The sequence below is a fragment of the Trachurus trachurus genome (genome assembly GCF_905171665.1).
Source record: "Trachurus trachurus genome assembly, chromosome: 2".
Classification (NCBI taxonomy): domain Eukaryota; kingdom Metazoa; phylum Chordata; class Actinopteri; order Carangiformes; family Carangidae; genus Trachurus; species Trachurus trachurus.
Window position 1 is genome coordinate 12555514 of NC_139914.1, and position 20496 is coordinate 12576009.

At 40.4% G+C, this 20496-nt stretch overlaps 1 protein-coding gene across 1 annotated transcript in view; it reads right to left on the bottom strand.

The window, feature by feature from the left end:
* LOC310998191 (inactive dipeptidyl peptidase 10-like) overlaps positions 1–17115 on the bottom strand; it is a gene marked incomplete at both ends in the record, with an annotated part of 63409 nt that extends 46294 nt beyond the window's left edge. The window contains one exon of the mRNA XM_083988127.1: positions 17056–17115. Within this exon, the coding sequence (XP_083844253.1) occupies positions 17056–17115 (60 nt within the window). The remainder of the gene's footprint in view (positions 1–17055) is intronic.
* Positions 17116–20496: the final 3381 nt, after the last annotated feature.

A 20496-nucleotide genomic window follows, 5' to 3' on the forward strand; every position in this document is an offset into this window, starting at 1 on the left:
ACTAAAATCTTTGCTCTGCAGCCAAAAACCGTTGTGACAGAGCAGTTTTCCTCTCCCCAAGAGCAGCATGATGACTGATTAGGTTGTCAGGATGAACTGTCTGTTAGATCTCCGCTCTGATTCCCAGGCTTTATGGGAAACCTGTGACATTATTGTTGGTGGCAGTTACACAGAGTGGATCGCCTGTGCCAAACAAAGGTGAATTAATGTTAGAATTATGAGTATTATGAGCTGCGTTGCATTATGGAACTTTACGGAAACGCTGTGCAAAGTAATTGTGATTTTTTTCCACAGGTACGGCTATTAATCCTGACTTTTTCATAGCTTAAGAAATGGAATACTTTGCATTTTCTCAGGATCTAAATCATAATCGGAAATATTTCAGCCTCTATTAATGGTTAAAGTTTGCACAAGATGTCTCATCCATCCTCGCCAGGGATAAATTGTTAAATCTTCATCTTCTTAGCTTCATTTCCTGCAAACCATCATCTCTCATTGTGGTTTTGAGACTAATGCTTCCTTACTGTAGATTCAGAATTAAGATGAGGGGTCAAAAGGTCAGGAAATGACAGTAATGAGCTACAATCATGAGACTTGCAGGATCACAAGTGTGTGTGCTTGTTGGACACTGGATGATGGAGATTAGAGGAGAGGCGCCAGGTCAGCGAACATGGAGCGAGGCGGGGAAACGGTGGCACAGACTGAAAACTCAGATAGAGAGAGACAGGCTGTGGAGAAAGTGAAGATAAGACGGGAGAAAAAAAGGAGCTGGGACAGAGGAAGACGGAGGAAAAGATCCTCAAAGGTTGCGGTTGCCGGTTGGACTCTCTTCCCTTCTCCATTAAATATTTAACAGCTGGAATCAGAGACCACATGGAAATGATCTCTCTCTCTCTGACCTCTGCTGGTATTTGGGAAGTTCACTGATGTCCCCGAGGCACGGGTCTTCTCCACCAGCTCCTCAGACTGAACGGTGCATCTGTGTTTGCATGTGCACACCGACATTAGTGCTGCTATTTGTGGTTGTTTGCATTTGCTTTGCGCGCGGACTGTATGTTTGTGCACCCGCTTTCCTGCCCTTTTCGGTCTAAAAACCATTGCACACCATGTTCATGTTTCTGTGGCTCTAGGAAATTATATATGTTGATCTATTCTCTGATTTTATTCTTTTGTGCACAGTTTCTTGCAGATTATTAAATTGTTCTGAGCCTTTTGAGTAAGAATCAAGATCTTCTAAGACCAATTTAATGACACTTTAAAGGAGAACTATGCAAGTCTGATCTCTTTTCAAGAGACCCTTTACAAGTCATTCAACATTTTTTTTTACGTGTCTTGCCTCACTCCCGAGTCCATGACCAGCAGATAGACACCATCCTTTCGACTGTGCGTGCAGTAACAAGGGAGATAGAGCCGTATCGCCCGTAATTAGCTTAGCTCAAACACTGGAAGTGTATGGGTAGTGTTAGCCTGCCTCCACCTAAAGTCATCAGAGAAACTCTTCAGCAACTCTAAACGGACCAATCTTCGTCTCAGAGCTGACAAAACTCTCCGGTAAGGCATCTTGAGCGGTTAAATGCCGCTAACGGGACGAGATCAGTCAAAACGGAGGGTTCAAGCTAAGACGGTTTATTTTGGTTCAAGCTAGCTACATCGAGGGTAGGTTAGCTTCCTGTTTCAAAGTAAAAGCACAAATTCTATCCTCATGGTTTTCTGTACGTAAAGGGCAACGGGTGTTTTATTTAACCGGAAGTGCGTTGGTCACAACGGCTAGCTTGAGTAGCGCCGAATTCGTCCGAACAAAATTGTAAACAGCTGGTATTTAGACAAATTAACGACACACTGCTGATCTAAACGGCTACTTTCTCTCCTAAACATGTTTGAAATGTTGATAAAGTGATATATTTACAGAGTTTAGAGCTAAAATGAAACCAGCTTCTGACTGCTGATTTCGGCTCGGGTAGGAGGCAGGCTAACACTACCCATACACTTCCAGTGTTTGAGCTAAGCTAATTACGGGCGATACGGCTCTATCTCCCTTGTTACTGCACGCACAGTCGAAAGGATGGTGTCTATCTGCTGGTCATCGACTCGGGAGTGAGGCAAGACACAAAAAAAAATGTTGGCATATCACTTTAACCATCACAATTACTCCCAAACTGTTTAATTAAGGTAAAAATGTAGCATAGTTAAGGTACAAACCTTGCATAGTTCCTCTTTAACCAGTAGGATCAACACCAAACCAGCCAGCAGCACTGAGCGCTGTGGGCAGCCAAGACTTTGTTTTAATGGGCCACGAGTCCCAACAGCTGATCTCCAAACTCTTGTGGGTTTCCCTCCTGCTGCCTAATCAGGGACTGATTTACGCCTGGGATGCCAGGTGAATGTAATTAACCTGCTGCCGGGATGGAAAGCTGCAGGGCTCCGAGTTTGGTACCACTGAGGTTTGGTAGTAAAGTGTTTTTGATAAGGAAACATCCTAAGTGGGTTAATTGACCCAGAAGGTTCTGAGGCAAAGCTGATAAGAGCAGGTTAAAGTCACAAACTACTGAGCAGTCCTTCACAGCTTCCCTTCCTAATAAAAACCCAAGCACACGTCATTATTTCATTGTGTTGCTTTAATTAAACGGCAGCTTGTCTTCAAAGCGTTGTGTTTAACTTTTCACATTCAAAATTCAAGCTATTTATTTGTGCATGAGATTATTTCTGATTAATTTAAGCAAAAACGATCCTTCACCTCTGCCCTTGGAGACAGAAAAATCTCAAATCTCAAATACACATGTCATCTTTTATCTTCTCTCCATCTTCCCAATTCGTGTTTAAAGCTATAAAGGAAGGGGATTTACCCGCGGATACAGCCTGAATGTAATCACATTAAAATAGAAAAATGCTACACTCTGCCTTTAATGTCGTTGTCTTGAATATTAATTCCTATTTGGGAGTGTTCTGCAGCTGAAGAGGCCTTAAACTCTGAACTGCTTCGAATCTCTTTCAAGGCCTAAATATCCACTTATAAATATGTGAAATTGCAAACAGCACAATCACAAAGACGCTAAGCTGTGAGTGGGAGTGGAGCGCTGCTGGCAGATGAAAGCCATGTACCTGCAGAACATATTAGTCATCTCCACGATGATGATACATATGGATATTTCCATCTATACTCAGGGATTTTGCTAGGTTTTTTTCCGAAGCTCAGTCAGCCGCGCATAAATGAAAGAGTATAAGCTTTTCACATCCAGAATAAATCACGAGTGGTGTCTTTACACGACAGCTGTGAAGAGCCGACGTGACAAAGAGTTAGGCAAGGCGGGCTGCCGATGAATCCAGACCATAAACGACACCTTCCAGACACGTATAGTATAGTGCATAGAATGATTCACTGGGATATAGCCTACAATAACATTTTTAGAGGTGAATTTGTATTATCTTATCCTTCTCTTTGTGACAGCCTGGTTTACATTCGCCTCAAAGCACATGGGATTATTTCATTTCACAGAAAACTGCTGTGGAATTTGTATTTCATCGTCTTCAGAGAGGAAGAAACCTCCTTGACCTAAAAAAAAAGGAGGTCAAGGTGCACTGAAGTATACCGAGCAGCCTGAGGCTCTGAGTGCACGGGCTTCGATCTGTCTCGGCCTCCAGGGTTTAATGTGTCGCTTTTTCCCGAGATCTCTTTATCAGGGTGGCTCACCTGTTCTTTCACTGACACTTTGGGCTTCTTATAACTCCTCCATCAACTCCCTGAACTTCCTGTTCCTTCATAAATCTACCCACAACAACTCATTCTTCACTGCAAAAACTCTACATCTTTCCAAGAATATTTGTCTTATTTCTTGTCAAAATGTCTAATTTCTAGTCAAAACTAATCTCTTTACACTTAAAATAAGACTCATCACCTAAAAATGTACTTGTTTTTAGATCATTTTCACTTTTTTCAAGCAAATTTTCCACTTAAAATAAGTAGAAAAATCTGCCAGTGAAAGCAAGTTTTTTGTGCTTGTAATAAGAATGAAAACTTGCTCCACTGTTAGATTTTTCTACTTATTTTAAGTGGAAAATTTGCTTGAAAAAAGTAAAAAGTGTCTAAAAACAAGCTTTTTAAATGTGATGAGTCTTATTTTAAGTAAAATTAGATTTATTTTGACTAGAAATGACATTTTGACTAGAAATAAGGCAAATATTCTTGGTAAGATTTTGAATTTTTGCAGTGTTTAATCATTAAAAACTCTTACTAGTCTGATTCTGCTCAACAATTACTGAGCCAAGCATCCGAAGAAAGCTGTAGAAATAAAAAGCAGTGGGTTTGACTTCTGAGAATTGGATTTTATGAGTTCACGTTTTCCAATGGAGACGTCTTTGTTAGATCCAAAGACTCCAACTGACGGGTCTCCAGTCAACGCAGGTGTAGAGACTGGGTCAAAGCTAATTTGGCACTGAACTCTAGTGTTATCATTGAAAGCGATTGAATTGGGTTTTTTTTTCTTCTGCTTTTAATTCATAACAATAATAAAAAAAAAGAAACTCCCACAGCCCCCTCGCAATTATGCCAACTGACATGTCATTCAACACGGAGCTGCTCTGCTCACCTCCGTCAGCAGGGAGAGGAGCTGGTTCATTGTACAGTATTGTGTGTGTAAGTGTGTGTGTGGAGGGATGTGGATGCTGAAAGCGTGTGAACATTCAGACCAAAAGCAGCTTCATATTTAATTATATTAGGACAAACACTCACATTAATTGTCAATCAACAGTTTTCATGCCAGTTTGCGTGCATCATTTTTTGACTCTCCTATAGCTTAGACTTATAGTTAATACAACTTTCTGGGGAGGCAAGTAATTAACTCATCAGGCTGAAGTAACCTTTACTGAAAAGTACAAGTGAGGATTAACCATCCTTAAAGGGATAGTTCTACATTTTGGCAAATTGGCCCATATTGCCATAATCCCTATAGTTTTAGGAGTAGGTTTGTTACCTTTAATTGTCGGTGCAAGCTATTTTTAGAACGGCGGAGCAGAGCCGTGAGCTGCTCAGAGTTCCGTTCCGTTATTATCTCATAACGTGGTGAATGTGCAGGTCACAACTTGTCCACCAGAGCGTTTTGGAGTTGTTTGATTCATTGTGTATTTGATGAGTTTTGATGAGGGAAACCAAGAAATCCCATTAGCCTCCGTAGCGTAGCTCTGAGCAGCTCGCGGCTCTGCTCCGCCGTTCTAAAAACAGCTTGCACCAACAATTAAAGGTAATGAACCTACTCCTAAAACTATAGGGATTAAGTCAATGGGCCATTTTGTCAAAATGTCGAACTATCCCTTTAAGGAAAGATGGAAGTGATGCGCCACCCTCCAAGAAAATGGGGAAAAAAGAAGGAGAAGGATTTATTCACTATTCAACTATTGATCCTTGATGACACTGTATTCCTTGACATTCTATTTATTTAACTTTACTACCTTATTCCCTATGTATTTATTGTGTGTACTGTGTTCTTGTATTTGCCAGTATGCAAGCTGCTGAAACCAATTGCCCCTGGTGGGATTAATAAAGTTGTCTGAGTTTGAGTCTGAGGACAAGAACCATCCTCCAAAGACTTGTGAATGTGAGTATTGTTTTTAGAAGCTGCAAAAGTAAACTTCGTAGTACTGCACAGTTCTTTCCATCTCAAACAACTTAGAGTAAAGTCAACAAAATCAATTTTTTCAGTGCACTTTGTTGCACAGTGTTACACTCGTAGCATCACACACCTTTGTCCATCCATCTTCTTTTTCTTTACATGTCATGCAACTATTGACTTCTCCTCCACTGTGGGACAAAAGCCTGTTAAATACGCCTCCACCTCTTTAACCTCATTATAATAACAATAATCCAAATCCAAACAGGTGACTCCGGCTTTCACCGTCCGACACCACGCTCTGTTGAGGTCGACTTAGAGTTAATTTACCTCAGCCCTTGTGGGATGTGAACTATAATATGGCTTTTTAGTCTCACATCTACTTCCCAAACACACCTTGCAGCGCATTCATCACTCATGCTTACAACCAGAAGTCTGAGTCCTGACACATTTTGAGTCCCACAGGGGCCGTTTCTCTCAGAGCCTGCACTCTTCCTGCAGGCGACAATGCTGCACACTCATGGGACTCCATGATAAATCACACATGTCGCCCTTTTTGAGAAGCCAATGCACAAACAACTGCATGTCAAACATCTGATGAGACTTTATTCATTATTTATCACCAAATAATATTGATTCTTATGCAACTTCAGCATCCGGTCCATGCAGGGCCGTTGTATAGGGGAGAAAGGTGATGATAACTCTAGGGGCCCAGCGCCCAGTGGGGCCCATAAAAAACCCCTGTAGTCTAATCTTTGTATGACTGATTTATTCTGCGTAAGACCCTGACTAATACTCATAGTACACTGTAAAAACTCAACATCTTTCCAAGAATATTTGTCTTATTTCTTGTCCAAATGTCTCATTTCTAGTCAAAACGAATCTCTTTCCACTTAAAATAAGACTCATCACCTAAAAATTTACTTGTTTTTAGATCATTTTCACTTAAATTCACAATAAATCGAAAAATCTGCCAGTGAAACTAAGTTTTTTGTGCTTGTAATAAGAAAAACTTGTTCCACTATCAGATTTTTTCTACTTATTCCAAGTGAAAATATGCTTGAAAGAAGTAAAAAGTGTCTAAAAACAAGCTACTTTTAATATGATGAGTCTTATTTTAAGTAGAATGAGATTTGTTTTGACTAGAAATGACATTTTGACCAGAAATAAGACAAATATTTTTGCTAAGATACTTGAGTTTTTGCAGTGTAATGCTGCATTAGCATCAAAACAAAGTAGGCTAAATAAAAAACGATAATACATACGTAGTCTAAGAAAAAAAAAAGGAAAAGTCAGGGGGGAGGGGCCCACTTTAGTATTCTTTAAGGGGGCCCAGAATTCCTAGCAACGGCCCTGCTTCCATGCACACTCATGGGACTCCATGATAAATCACACATGTCGCCCTTTCTGAGAAGCCAATGCACAAACAACTGCATGTCAAACATCTGATGAGACTTTATTCATTATTTATCACCAAATAATATTGATTCTTCTGCAACTTCAGCATCCGGTCCAAAAAAAACCCACTCAAGTTTGGTTTAACAGCAACACTGACACCTCACCTCCAGGAACCTGAGCTCTGGGTCCATCATGCTGACGTCTTCTCCACTGAGCTGTGAAGCATCAAACCTTATGGAAATCTTCTTCCTCCTCCTTCCTCCACCACCTCCTCCTCCTCCTCCTCTTCCTCCTCCACAGACTCAAAAGAGGTCAGCGTTGTCCGAGAACAATGAAATATTCATTCCTTCTGCGATGCGGTGGAATGTAAAAAAACAACAATAAGCAAAGCAAAAGAGAAGAGAAGGCTGGCTCTTCTCTCCTTCTCTTGCCACCAGCGTCTGTCTGACTTCTCTCTTCAGAATAAACAGACATCTGGCACACACACGCACGCATGCAGACACACACACACACACACACACAAAAAACCCCCTGTTCTGATTTGAGGCTACCACATAAAAAAATGGTGTCATCCATAAGTGAAATCAGTCAACCCAGTTTCACTTGGCATCATTAGACTGATAATCTAATTCTGTGTCCGGGGGAATTTGTGTGGTGGTGACACGGAGGCCCGACGATGAGCCGGATTGATTTCTGTGTGAAAAGGACAGTCGGACCGACGTGGGCTTCTAAGACGCCTGGAGGAAAAAAGTCAAAAGATATTGATTTCAGGCTATTCTCCCCTTTTCTTTTCTTTTTTTTTTGTATTTGCTAAAGGGCAAGCAAACATATTGTCACTTCTCTGCTGTGCGTCACATCATCAATTAGGCACAGCTCATTAAAAAGTGTGGTTTTATTGTTTCTGCAATGATTACAAGCTGTTTCCATCTCATTTGTTATTTTATCACATTCTAAAATTGATTATTCTTGTTCTTTTTTACAACCTGGATACTGGAGCTGGAGATACACTGGCTACACTGTGTGTGTGCATGTGTCTTGAGATGTATGGAAGTGTGAGTGGATGGGTGAATGTGGCAAGTGTTACTGCAAAGAGCTCTGAGTGGTCGATAGGTCCAGAAAAGCTCTGTAAGTGCAGTCCATTTAGCATTTACAGGTTGTAAACAAGCAGATGATCTGAACCACTTTGACCTGAGAACATACCTCCTTATATATATATATATATATATATAACTCTGGAAAAAAGAGACCACTCCAAAATGTTCTTAATAAATCAACTTCTACATGTATGCCATCCATTCCAGTGTCTATTGAACTCCAACAAAAGCACCTCATTCTACTTAGCTGATTACCTGAACCAAATCATATTTAATGAGGAAGAAAGATTATAAATATATAAAAAAAACACTGCTGCCATTAAAGATTGGGATTATTCCACCAATTTTGATTTCTAAACTCTTCCTAAAGTTTAAAAAGTAGTGTTGTGTTGTTTTAAAATGAATATGAACTTGTTTTCTCTGCATTATACAAGGTAGGAAAACACCAGAATTTTTTTGTTATTTTGACCTGTCGCCATTTTCTACAAATAAATGCTCTAAATGACAATATTTTTATTTCCAATTTGGGAGAAATTGTGTCAGTAGGTTATAGAATGAAACAAAAATGTCTATATATAGGAATGGTAAAACCAGAGGAACTGATCATTTTGAAGTGGTCTCTTAATTTATATATATATATGTAAAGAGATAGGGAGAGAAGGAGGGGTATATACAGTATATATAGTGGGAAATGAGTGGCAAAACATTTACCACCTTCCCCAGTGTGGGTTCCTGTCCGTGCAGGTTCTGCATGTGAGAGCAGTGCATAATGGGTCTAATGTAGCTGTAGAAAATGCACATTAGAGATTCAATAAGGAGGTCAGAGTTTTTCCATTTCATCTTGACACTTTTAATTAGTAGATTTTCCAATAAGAAACTCCAGAGTGACTCACTGGACACATCCGGACAGGACGTCGGTCCATGCAGTCCAGGCATCCGTTTCTAAGTAGATCCTGAGACAGAGGTGCTTTTATTGTGAAATTCATCATGACACTGCAAGTGCATGAGCCTTGAATTTGCCACTAACAAGATTAAAAGCTGCAGATTTTTATGACGAAGGATATGATGAAGGAGGGAAGGTTGACAGACAGAGAGAGAGGAGAGGAGAGGAGAGGAGAAGCCTCGAGGGGGTTCAGTCTGGAGGGGGAGGGATTCAGCCGGTGCAGCGCAGCAGGGGCTCAGAGTTGACTCAACCTGCTCAGGCAGATGATAGAGATGATAGAAGGTGTTTCTGCGCTGGAGGGGACGCGGCGTTTGACTGACACCGACTGTCACGCAGCGAAACAGCGTCTGAATTAAAGCTCACGAGCAGAGACGACTCTTTGTCTTGACTGTCAAAACATTTTAGTAAAAAAAAACTGTAGGGAAACCGTACAAAAGCAAAAGCTAAAGCACAGGCAGGGCCGGTCCTAGGATGTTGGTGGCCCCCTAAACAAGATTTTTGTTTGTGGCCCTGCACTCTAAGCACAAACACCAAATCACTGGTTAAAACTAAATACAGACGTGTTTATCCCTCTGAGGTTTGAGGCCATTTTCTCGACTTTTACATATTTTCTTAAATTGATCTTTTTAAGATACTTGCAGATGTAACAATACTCAAGTGTTTTATGTCTAAATATTAGAACCTCTGCTGTAAGCACACTGAGGCCAGTTTGTCCTAGAACACTGTAGAAAGAAATAATTTAGGCCAAATGCTGGAAATTTGAGGTCTGCTTTTTGAAAAATGTCAAATCCCTTGTGAAAACACTCCTTCAGTCATGAGAATGAACTGTTTTGGTGCTTGAAATAGGATATGAATACAGTAATAGATACAGTAAGTGTAGAAAACAAGACTAAAATGACATTTTGTAAGATTGTTTTTTGAGCACAAATGTTGTCATTCTGCCGTTCTATTTTCACCAAATGTCTCAAATGTGAGATAAAAGAAGCTGAATATTGACTTCAAATGACATATAAAGCTCATAGCTGCACGTGCAGACCTCAGGATGTTTAAATGACTTGATGAACCCCGGTACCTTTCTGATCATGTGGCCCCCCACCTAACGGCTGTGGCCCTAAACAACCGCATAGAGGGTTTATGCCAGGGGGTTTATGCCCTGAGCACAGGTCAAAGGTCACCGAGGGTTGATGATGACACATCTATAAGAGGATATTTCCCCTCATATGTGGATATCTGTTTGAGTTTTGTTTCTATACATCCTCACTTAGTGTTTTACTAAATGTTTGACTTCAGCAGCTGCAGAAATCCAGTGATGTGTCCTTGTGCGGGGACGTGCAGCCTCTGGGCGGCTGTCTTCACCGTGGCGCTGACCTTGGTTTCGGGGCTGTTACTTTTCTGAGCATTAGCCTATTCCTCTGTGAGCCACATGAGCCACAGCGTGACTCACTAGACCCAAAAATAAAACACTACAAAGTAAACACCAGCATGTGCAACCACGGCCAAGAGCATCTCCAACATACAGTACCAAATGAATTCTTTGCTTTGTGGTTTATTTCTAGGGTTTGAATGGATCCCTGCTGGATGGTAAACTGAACTCACAGCAGCTTCTTTATTTTTACATGTCTTGAATATAATGTAATGGGAATAATATTTAAAAAAAAAATTGGGGTATAGTGTGACGAAGCGGAGAAGAATCAGCGCTGCTTGATTTGGTTTTCTCTAATCAAAGGCTGGCATCTAGTGGCAGAATATAGACAGTGCATTCATTTAATACATGATGACTCTGTGCACCAGATACATGCAGTCACTAGGTAGCTGTTATCTGTTATTGATGCCACATGTGGGAAATTCACCACAGTACAGGACACATAAAGAAGTAAGGAATAAAAAATATAAAGACTTCACTATATGTAATAGAGAAAAAACTACATGTTGTTTGATTGGGGATATTGCACTGTGTGGGTGGGTATGAATACAAGGAGGTACAGCTTGTATGAAAGCAAGGTAAAAAAAAATACACATAGGATGAATTATGCAGAACTTTATGAATACAACTAGGTGAGGTAATGGAGTGTAATGGAAAAAGTGGCTCGTGCAAAGGTGGCAGATCTGTAGTGCAGTCCAAGAGTGGGAGAACAAAAGATGCAGATTTACTGCACTGTGTGTTGATAAGTCATTCTAGAATCATAAAAGACTTAAAGGGATAGTAAAACATTTTGGCAAATTGGCCCACTGCCATAATCCCTATCGTTTTAGAAGTAGCCTTTAAGTACCTTTAATTGTCAGTACAAGCTATTTTTTGAACGGCGGAGCAGAGCCGCAAGCTGCTCAGAGCTACGCTACGGAGGCTCATGGAATTTCTTGGTTTCCCTCATCAAACTCATCAAATACACAATCCAACAACTCCAACACGCTCTGGTGGACAAGTTGTGACCTGCACATTCACCACGCTATGAGATAATAACACAACGTTACGAGACGGAGGGGCCAATTTGCCAAAATGTTGAACTATCCCTTTAATATTTATGCTAATTTAGTAGTCAAAATGTATAGTTGTAGCAGATACAAGTGTCGTAGCAGCATTAATTCTATATATAAGGCATTTAAAAGGTCAGTTATATTGGATAAATCCACTCAGTGGCAGTTTATCATTGTGCAGTGGTAGGTACTGTACCTGTTGCAGTAGTGTCAGTGTAAATTGTGCGAGGCCTCGGCTTTTTAGTGTAGATCTGTGTGTGAATGTAACATTCAGTAATTCACAGTTTTGTTGCACCTTCCAATCTGTCGGCCTGCCTCAGTCTGAAGTGACAGTATTCATGTGTGTTGAGTGTAGTGTGGGAAACTTGGCAGCCCGACTCTTCATCTCTCACACACAGCCTGGCGTCCACAGAACAGTGTAGGCTGTGTAAAACCACTCCGCTCTGCATTTAGGATCTTCCAAAACAACAACTTGTGTTTGTGTGAATGCTGCAGGAACTCAGAGTGCTGCTCCTCGCCTTCGTTAGGAGACGTTAAAATTAACCGCTGACGCATTTATATCAGTGTTCAAAGGTCAACATGCTAATGACAGGTTTATGAGCACGAACGGCGGTAAATACAGTGATAATGAGGACAGGATTCGTCACCTTCCTCCACCTCTCACATGCTAATGAGCGCATCCATCTCCACGGTAACAGATGGCAGTGACGACACGACACGGGCTTTAATGTTAATATTCAGTGATTTTTGAGTGTGATTGGGAGTTGCACAGGCTGTTTATAAACTCCTGTCATGGTGGCAATCTCAGGTTGTTGGAGAGGGTTCGGGGAGTTCAGGCCTGTGCAGCTTCTTTGGATTAAATCATGAACTCATTCCGTCAAACTATAATTTCAAACTAATTGAAAGCAAATTATAGAAACACATTAAAAAGTTTGACTTATTTGTCTGATAGATACTTTACACCAGTTTATGTGCATTTTTAATTTGAGGTGCAATGTAAAAACAACTAGAAAGAGTGTGAACGCTGAAAGCCATTGCTGAACCATGCTGAATGAGCAGAAGAAATTGACAAAGATGTGTGGAATGACATGCAAGAAACATGTCTAAGGCAGGCATTGAACCCATGACTTCATGACTGGTAACCTGACACACTAACCTTTTAGCCACAGAACACTTGAGCTTTATACTATCAGGAATCAAAGACTGTCCAATGACAGCTGAATAGTTGAAAGTCAAATAAGGACTTGACGTGACCAAGGCAGGAATTGAACCCATGACCTCATGATCAATAAACCTTTACTTTGCCCCTAGGCTATATAGAGAATAGACTTGCATGAGTTCTATGCTGCCATAAATCAAAGCTGTTTGGATGCTAGCTGAAAGTCTTGTGAACATTTTACAAGTTGAATGGAGTGTGTAGCTTAAAATAAGTTAAAGTAGTAACATTTGAGATAAAGAGAAAGATCAGGTGGAAAATGCACCAACAAGGTTATTGAGGCACGATATGAATGCACAACCTTGGTGCTGCCAAACAGACACCATACATACTGAGCTACAGGGAGACTTGTTTAACAGGAATTTTGCACTGTGATCAATTTGATGTTATTCAATGATGGCTGAAAGCTAAGCAAAACGCTAGAAAGTAAGAGAGACCAAGTGGTAGTAGTTAAAGTTTAAAGTTGCCATGGTGGGCTTTGAACCAGAGACCTTGTGGTTGGACTATAGCAACACTTGAGGAAACTGGAGGTTGAGACTTTGATGAATGTGAGATCATTTGATGATAGCTGAAAGCTTGGCAAACTAGTAATAAAAAAGAATACATTAGAAGTTTGTCTACAGCTCAGAAGCTGAATGAAGTCTGTAGGTGAAAGTATGTGGAAGCAAATGAGGTTCAAAGTAGGTGCAGTAGTTTCAGAGTTTGAAACCTGTTCCAATGTGATGAATGCTGAAAGAAAAATGGCGGACACAAACAACAATTAATATAAAGCGCTTATGGCATTTGTTGATTAAAAAAAATGCACATTAATTCATCTTTTTGTGCAAGTTTGGATAAAAACTTGTATCTTGCAACTTTCTCATCACAAAAATATGAAAAAAAAGTCAAATAACTCCTCTGATTGCTTCACTGAAATACCTTTTACCTGTGTTTTGCATAACAATAACTCTATTATCTTTATTTTAGCAGGTGGCAGATGCACGGCTCATACTTTAGTTTTCTGACAGATCTGGGAGTCTGCAAAAAAAAAACATAAAATAAAATAAAAAAATCTACCTGCCGTTGTGAGTCAGTCTTTGAGTTCAGGGACAGACTCATGAAAACATTTAGATGTTTTCAATTCTGCACAGGCTGGATAAACAAACAGGAAACACACCCGTCAGTGTCAACAGATATTAAAGCGGCGCTCGGCGCTCGCACAACTGACTGAGTCACCGCAAACTGTGGTGCGTGAACACACTCCCTCCCACTCTACTGACCCTGTGCAAATGGGATTTGCTGATATATATATATATATGTATGATAAAGATGTCCTGGATTAACATGTTACTTAGCAACAGCCAGTAACTGAAAGTGAGGAGAAGGAGAGGGAGTGAACGGCATAATGATGACAAAATAAATTTAAAAAAAGAGCCTCTGTTTACATTTTTTTCCCCTACAACAACTTAATGAATATGTATCAGTTTTCTGTTTTGTGCTGCTCATTAATAAAATCCAATTGACCAAGTGAACCCAGCTCTGAGGATTGAATTATTTTATACCCCAGATCCAACCAAGTGCACATAACAGTGAATCAGGCCTATGGTTCAACCACATTATAGGCTCATGTTTCATATAAAACCCTCTGGCGTGTCTGATTCACATGTGACCTGCCTCCATCTGCCTATATCAGGAGGTAATAGCTTAAATATGATTATTCAAAATGAAAAATAAAGACCTACTGCTGCATGAAGTCTCTGTTATATCAATAAATCAAAGGATAAGAGTCAAAAAACAGAAATTAGAATGTCAACAATGATGGAAATTAAAAATAATTACAGGTTGTAACTTACTTTCCCACTGCTTTCTCTTTGCAAATTGAATATCTATGGATAAAAACAAGACATGACCACCTGCTGTGGAAAAATGTCACATATTTTTCACTGTGTCCTCGCATTTTATTGACTAAAAGGGTTCAAAATTAAGCCAAATCTTGCAGAAAATTCGCCTCGCTATGCTTCATTTTGTGCAGAAACACCGTGAAACTCACACACAGTCGCTATAAGCCACAGCTGGAGCGCAGGAAGAAAAGCCTATTATTAACTCAAAGCAAAGCCGGGCCCGTCCTCCCCGTTCCCAGTTTATCATTGAGCCGGTCATGACAGCGCTCCAACTGGACCACGTGGAAGCAGCTGGAACCTGGACTTGGCTCCTGCTGCACGTTGGAGGTGAGATCCAAAAACCAGAGACCTTTTGTTCACTGTGGTAGTTTTCTCTGGAGCTGGGAGCAGCTGCCTTCAAATAACACACAACTTGAACTTCAACACTTGAAAGACTCACAACATGTTTGCTGTAACAGATCCAGCTCAAGTCCTTGATTCCTCAACAGGGAGAAAAGATGTGAACAACACATCATTAATGTTCCTAGTTAAATCCCAAAGAGTTTATGTCTAAGATTCCTGCCACCTTTGATTTGAGGCTGCACAGAAACAGACAGAGAGTTGTCTGACATGCAGTAAGAAGAAACCTCTGGTGGCTGTTTTGTTGCAGATTATGAATCGAGGGTGACCATGGCCGCTCTGTGGAGGCCTCTGTGAATTTCGCTTTTCATTTCATCGCGGCGGGTCCTGTGTGGGCGACACCATCCTGCACAGAAACCTTTCTATCCGTTTGAAATGCTCCTCACACCGTTTTCTGTCTTTTACTTTTTCATATTTCAAAGACAAACGTTTAAAGCAGACATGAGGCAGCTTGAAAGATGAGCTACTAAACTCTAAGTGTTTTTGATTCTTACTGTATGATCTTTTAATTGGCTTTCTCATCCCCAACAAATGGAGTTTCCTCATTGAGGTTGTTGGTTCTGTGAGATTGGATTAGGAGCTAGTGAGCCACCACCCAACTTTGTTTTAATCCAAAAAGACCAAACTTTTAAGGGATAGTTCAACATTTTAGCAAATTGGCCCATTGCATAATCCCTATAGTTTTAGGGGTAGGTTCGTTACCTTTAATTGTCGGTGCAAGCTGTTTTTAGAACTCAGAGCTACTCAGAGCTACGCTACGGAGGCTAATGGGATTTCTTGGTTTCCCTCATCAAATACACAATCCAACAACTCCAAAACGCTTTGGTGGACAAGTTGTGACCTTCACATTCACCACGCTATGAGATAATAACGTGAGCGTTTTGGAGTTGTTGGATTGTGTATTTGATGAGTTTGATGAGGGAAACCAAGAAATCCCATTAGCCTCCGTAGCGTAGCTCTGAGCAGCTCACGGCTCTGCTCCAAATAGCTTGCACCGACAATTAAAGGTAACGACTTATACTCCTAAAACTATAGCCAATTTACCTATCCCTTTAAGGAGGATACTGTCTGATGAAATCGAAGCCATGACAACTATGAGAAATGTATAGTTTCACCCCTCAGGATATTGCTGTAATCACAACCAACAAACTCCCAGCTCCCCCTGAAGATCATCATCCCTGTGTCCGCCTCATAACAGAAATCTATACGTCTCTATCAGCAGCATCGTTTATGGTGGATCTCAAGAGGCAGCAGCAAAATTTATGAAGCTGCTAAAACCATGTGGCACATGAGGCCGGATCACTGAGCTCTGATTTATGACGCAATTAAAACCACACAGTCTAAATAATGCAAATGCGAATCAACAAGGCATCTGTGGTAGTTTTTTTCGTTACTGTTTCCATGTGTTTTTGGAGATTTACATCGGCTGTAAAGTCTATAACTTGGGGCAAAGACTGCTCATGAGCGACATTAATGCTCAGGTATCTTCCTGACTGTGCACATGACAGTTACCCTCCTGCCAGATTAGCCCTAGTCCTGCTGCTGTGGGGCTATACAGCAGCGCAGGATTGTACCAGATTATGCTCTGGCTGCTCGCCTCGCTGTCTGAGGGGGGATCCGCTCGCAGCTCCGAAAAACCCGCTTTGCATAAACTGCGAGCAGTAATGAAGCTCTTTAATGCCGGAGCAGGAGATGCAGACATCTGCTCAACTTTTCACTTTTAAATTTCATGGAGCCTCTAAGCTATATGAGCTTCTTCTCCATAAAATCAATGGATAAGAACACAGAGCAGGGCTGAAAGAACAATATCTTATCATTCTTTTATCATCATATTAAATATCTAAATCTTCTCTACAGATCTTATTACAACTCCTCATTTAACTGTTGAATGTTCAGACTTATTATGAAAAATTAAAGGTCCCATATATCACATTTCAAATATGAATCTGAAATATGAAAAATATGAAAATCTAAGTGTAACTCGTCCAAACTTTGGCAGATTAGTATTCAAATCACTCAATCAAGCAAATCACAAACGGATGAGTCCTACCTTTGAGTCCTTGGACGGCTGACAGTCGATCTGATGAGAGACGGATGCAGTTTGGTTCATCTTTGCTCCTCACTTGAAAAAAACACGGAATATCAGAATAAAATCCCCGCTCCCGCTCCGTCGCACGCTCCCGAAGTTTCCTGTGAGCACAAACTGATGCCACTGAGAGGCTAAAAGATGGAGACACTCCTCCTCCTCTTCCTCCTCTTTCTCCTCCTCCTCCTTGTAGTTACTAAAGCTTCACCTGAGGCGACACATTTAAACACACATATGTTTTTTCCCTCCTTTGTTTCTTTCTTCCTCTGGGCAGAAAATGGTCAGAACAGGCACATTGAAACACACTTCTCTCTTTTCACTTCCCTCCTCCTCCTGTGTGTGCAGTGCGAGTGTGTGTGCTGCTTCACATGCAGCTGACAGACAGTTCATAAACCAGGATGTTTGCCAGTGCCTCCCACATACCAAGACGCTTTCTTGATCAGAATGCAAATTTCCGCTCCAGGCGAAGACATTGCAGGCGTTTTGCTTTTGGAGCTTTTTTCATTTCATTTAAGGCGCCTCTTTGATGCTTGTGTTTAAAGCACCTCACAGCGCGGGGCTGGTGTTTGCATGAGAGGTGTTTTGACAGGATGAAACTTCAACCCTTTATGAACCAGCTGCTGTTTGTTGGGTTTTTTAATGAGTTTTCATAGTAGTTTCCATAATTTTTTACTGTCAGAGAGTTCATCTTTTCCAATTATTGATCTAATCCTTTTAATTAAGTGGGAATAATCCCCCTTCCCTGCATAGAATTTACAAACTCTATAGAAATCCTATGTATAAAAAGGATTTCATATATTCTTATCTTCAGTCTCTATTTTTCATCAGGACCTAGTTCATACAACAAGATGAGAGTCTTAAGTTTCAAGTGTTAACCAAACAGCAGCAGCCAATCACAACCGGCCACTGTAATTATGATAATTAACAGGGAGTATGCACTGTCAGCCATGTTGTCATTAAGAGTGAAGAAGCTTTTAATTGTTAATGCGAATAAAATCTTTTGAGTTCTGTTCAAACCTCCTCTATAGTATTTCCTGCAGCGTTGAAACCCTACAGTTATTTATTGATGTTTTAATGGTCCCAACTCTGAAGTGGAACAATTTCCCAACCACACTGATCATAAGAAACGTCTGTTAAGTGGCTCTTGTGCAGCGATTTTGTGTGAACTAATGAGACTTATTTAAAATATTAATCGTATAAACTCCACCCGTCCAGACCATAAATCAGCTCCTGGCAGGATGTGACAGATTCATGATGGAAGACGTTGTAACTAAGCCTATGTCCATGTCAAATCTTCATCCCTCTTCCCAGATTTGCGGTTCCACGTTACAGTAAACTGTTGTCGCCATTAAAAATGTATGTGCATGATGCATATTTGATGAGCTGGCTTTTTTTCCCCCATACACACACACCATTAATCATATTTATTGTCCAGCATGTGATCACTCTCATTGAGCATGTGCAGCTTTTAGCATCATAAACTCTCACCAGCTGTAAGTTTCCATTGGGTTTCCATTCAAAGGTCATTAAAGTGCCGGCGGGTCAACTTCCAGCTCAGGCTCTTTATGGGAGGAAACAGGAAATCTATATGCAGACGCCCACTGGGATATGACTTGATCTAGATTACTTTAAAGGGATACACCAACATTTTTTAATTTTTTTTTTACGTTTCTTGCCTCACTCCCGAGTCCATGACAAGCAGATAGACACCATCCTTTCGACTGTGCGTGCAGTGACGAGGGAGATAGAGCCATATCGCCTGTAATTAGCTTAGCTCAAACGGGTAATGGTAGCCTGCCTCCACCTAAAGTAATCAGAGAAACTCTTCAGCAAATCTAAACGGACCGACCTTCGTCTCAGAGCTGACAAAACTCTCCGGTAAGGCATCTTGAGCGGTCAAATGCCGGTAACGGGACGAGATCGGTCAAAACGGAGGGTTCAAGCAAAGACGCTTTATTTTGGTTCAAGCTAGCTACATCGAGGGTAGGTTAGCTTCCTATTTCAAAGTAAAAGCACAAATTCTATCCTCATGGTTTTCTGTATGTAAAGGGCAACGGGTGTTTTATTTTGTGAAAGTAACCGGAAGTGCGTTGGTCACAATGGCTAGCTTGAGTAGCGCCGAATTCGTCCGAACAAAATTGTAAACAGCTGGTATTTAGACAAATTAATGACACACTGCTGATCTAAACGGCTACTTTCTCGCCTAAAAATGTTTGAAATGTTGATAAAGTGATATATTTACAGAGTTTAGAGCTAAAATGAAATCAGTTTCTGACTGCTGATTTCGGCTCGGGTAGGAGGCAGGCTAACACTACCCATACACTTCCAGTGTTTGAGCTAAGCTAATTACGGGCGATACGGCTCTATCTGCCTTGTTACTGCACGCACAGTCGAAAGGATGGTGTCTATCTGCTGGTCATGGACTCGGGAGTGAGGCAAGACACGAAAAAAAAATGTTGGCGTATCACTTTAAAGATCATGCAGTGTTTGAAAGGACTGAACCACCCAAATCATCACAAAACGGTGATAATTTAGCAAATCATTGTCTACCGAGGATCTGTGTGTGATTCGCGGTTTGTATTTAACAAACTATAACAACTCTCTCCTGTACAGTAATTCATCTTCATATTTTCACCATTTTTTATTAATCAGACGATTTATGCATTTCTCTGAGATTGTTTTTTTCTTCTTTTTTTCTTTACCCATTAGAATAATTGTTAATTTCATAGTGCAGTGATTTAGAGTAAATGATGAAATGTTGCTAATCACGGTGGAACATCTTTAATTAAAGAAGCCGAGCCAGTGGTAAAAAAAAAAAGAAAAGAAAAAAAGCTCACTGTAATCAAGACAAAACACAACATGGTGTGTAATGAGCCACGTGGACAGTGTGGAGGATTTACAGATGCGAGAAATGAATGATGCACCTTGTTATTTCATAAATGTCAACACACTTATAACAGCACATGAACTAGTTTTATGTGTTTTCTGAATTAAGTTAAATTTTTGGACAAAACATACTGTAGTTATTTTTGCTCTGTTTTGTTATCATGTTGTTGTCTCTAGATTGACCTTGACATGAGATTTGAAATATAATTTCCTGCAAAAGCAAATAGCATGAGAAGCTATAAATCCTCTGCATATTCTTTCTGATTTAAATAAATATTTATTTTTTTATAAAGGAATGTGTGAACATTTCCAGCCCTCTGCTCCTATGATCAAGCAGAATTTAATTTCCTATATTTCCCATGCGTCAGCAGATAAATTCACCAGCAAGTTGGTTCAAAAATGCAATTTCACTGAGATCTGAACATCTTCCTCTGCTTTTTCTTTTCCTTTCATCTTTTCATTTGCTGAATTTCACGTGGAATCAAGTTTCTTCTAAACTTTTGAGAAACGACGTTATCT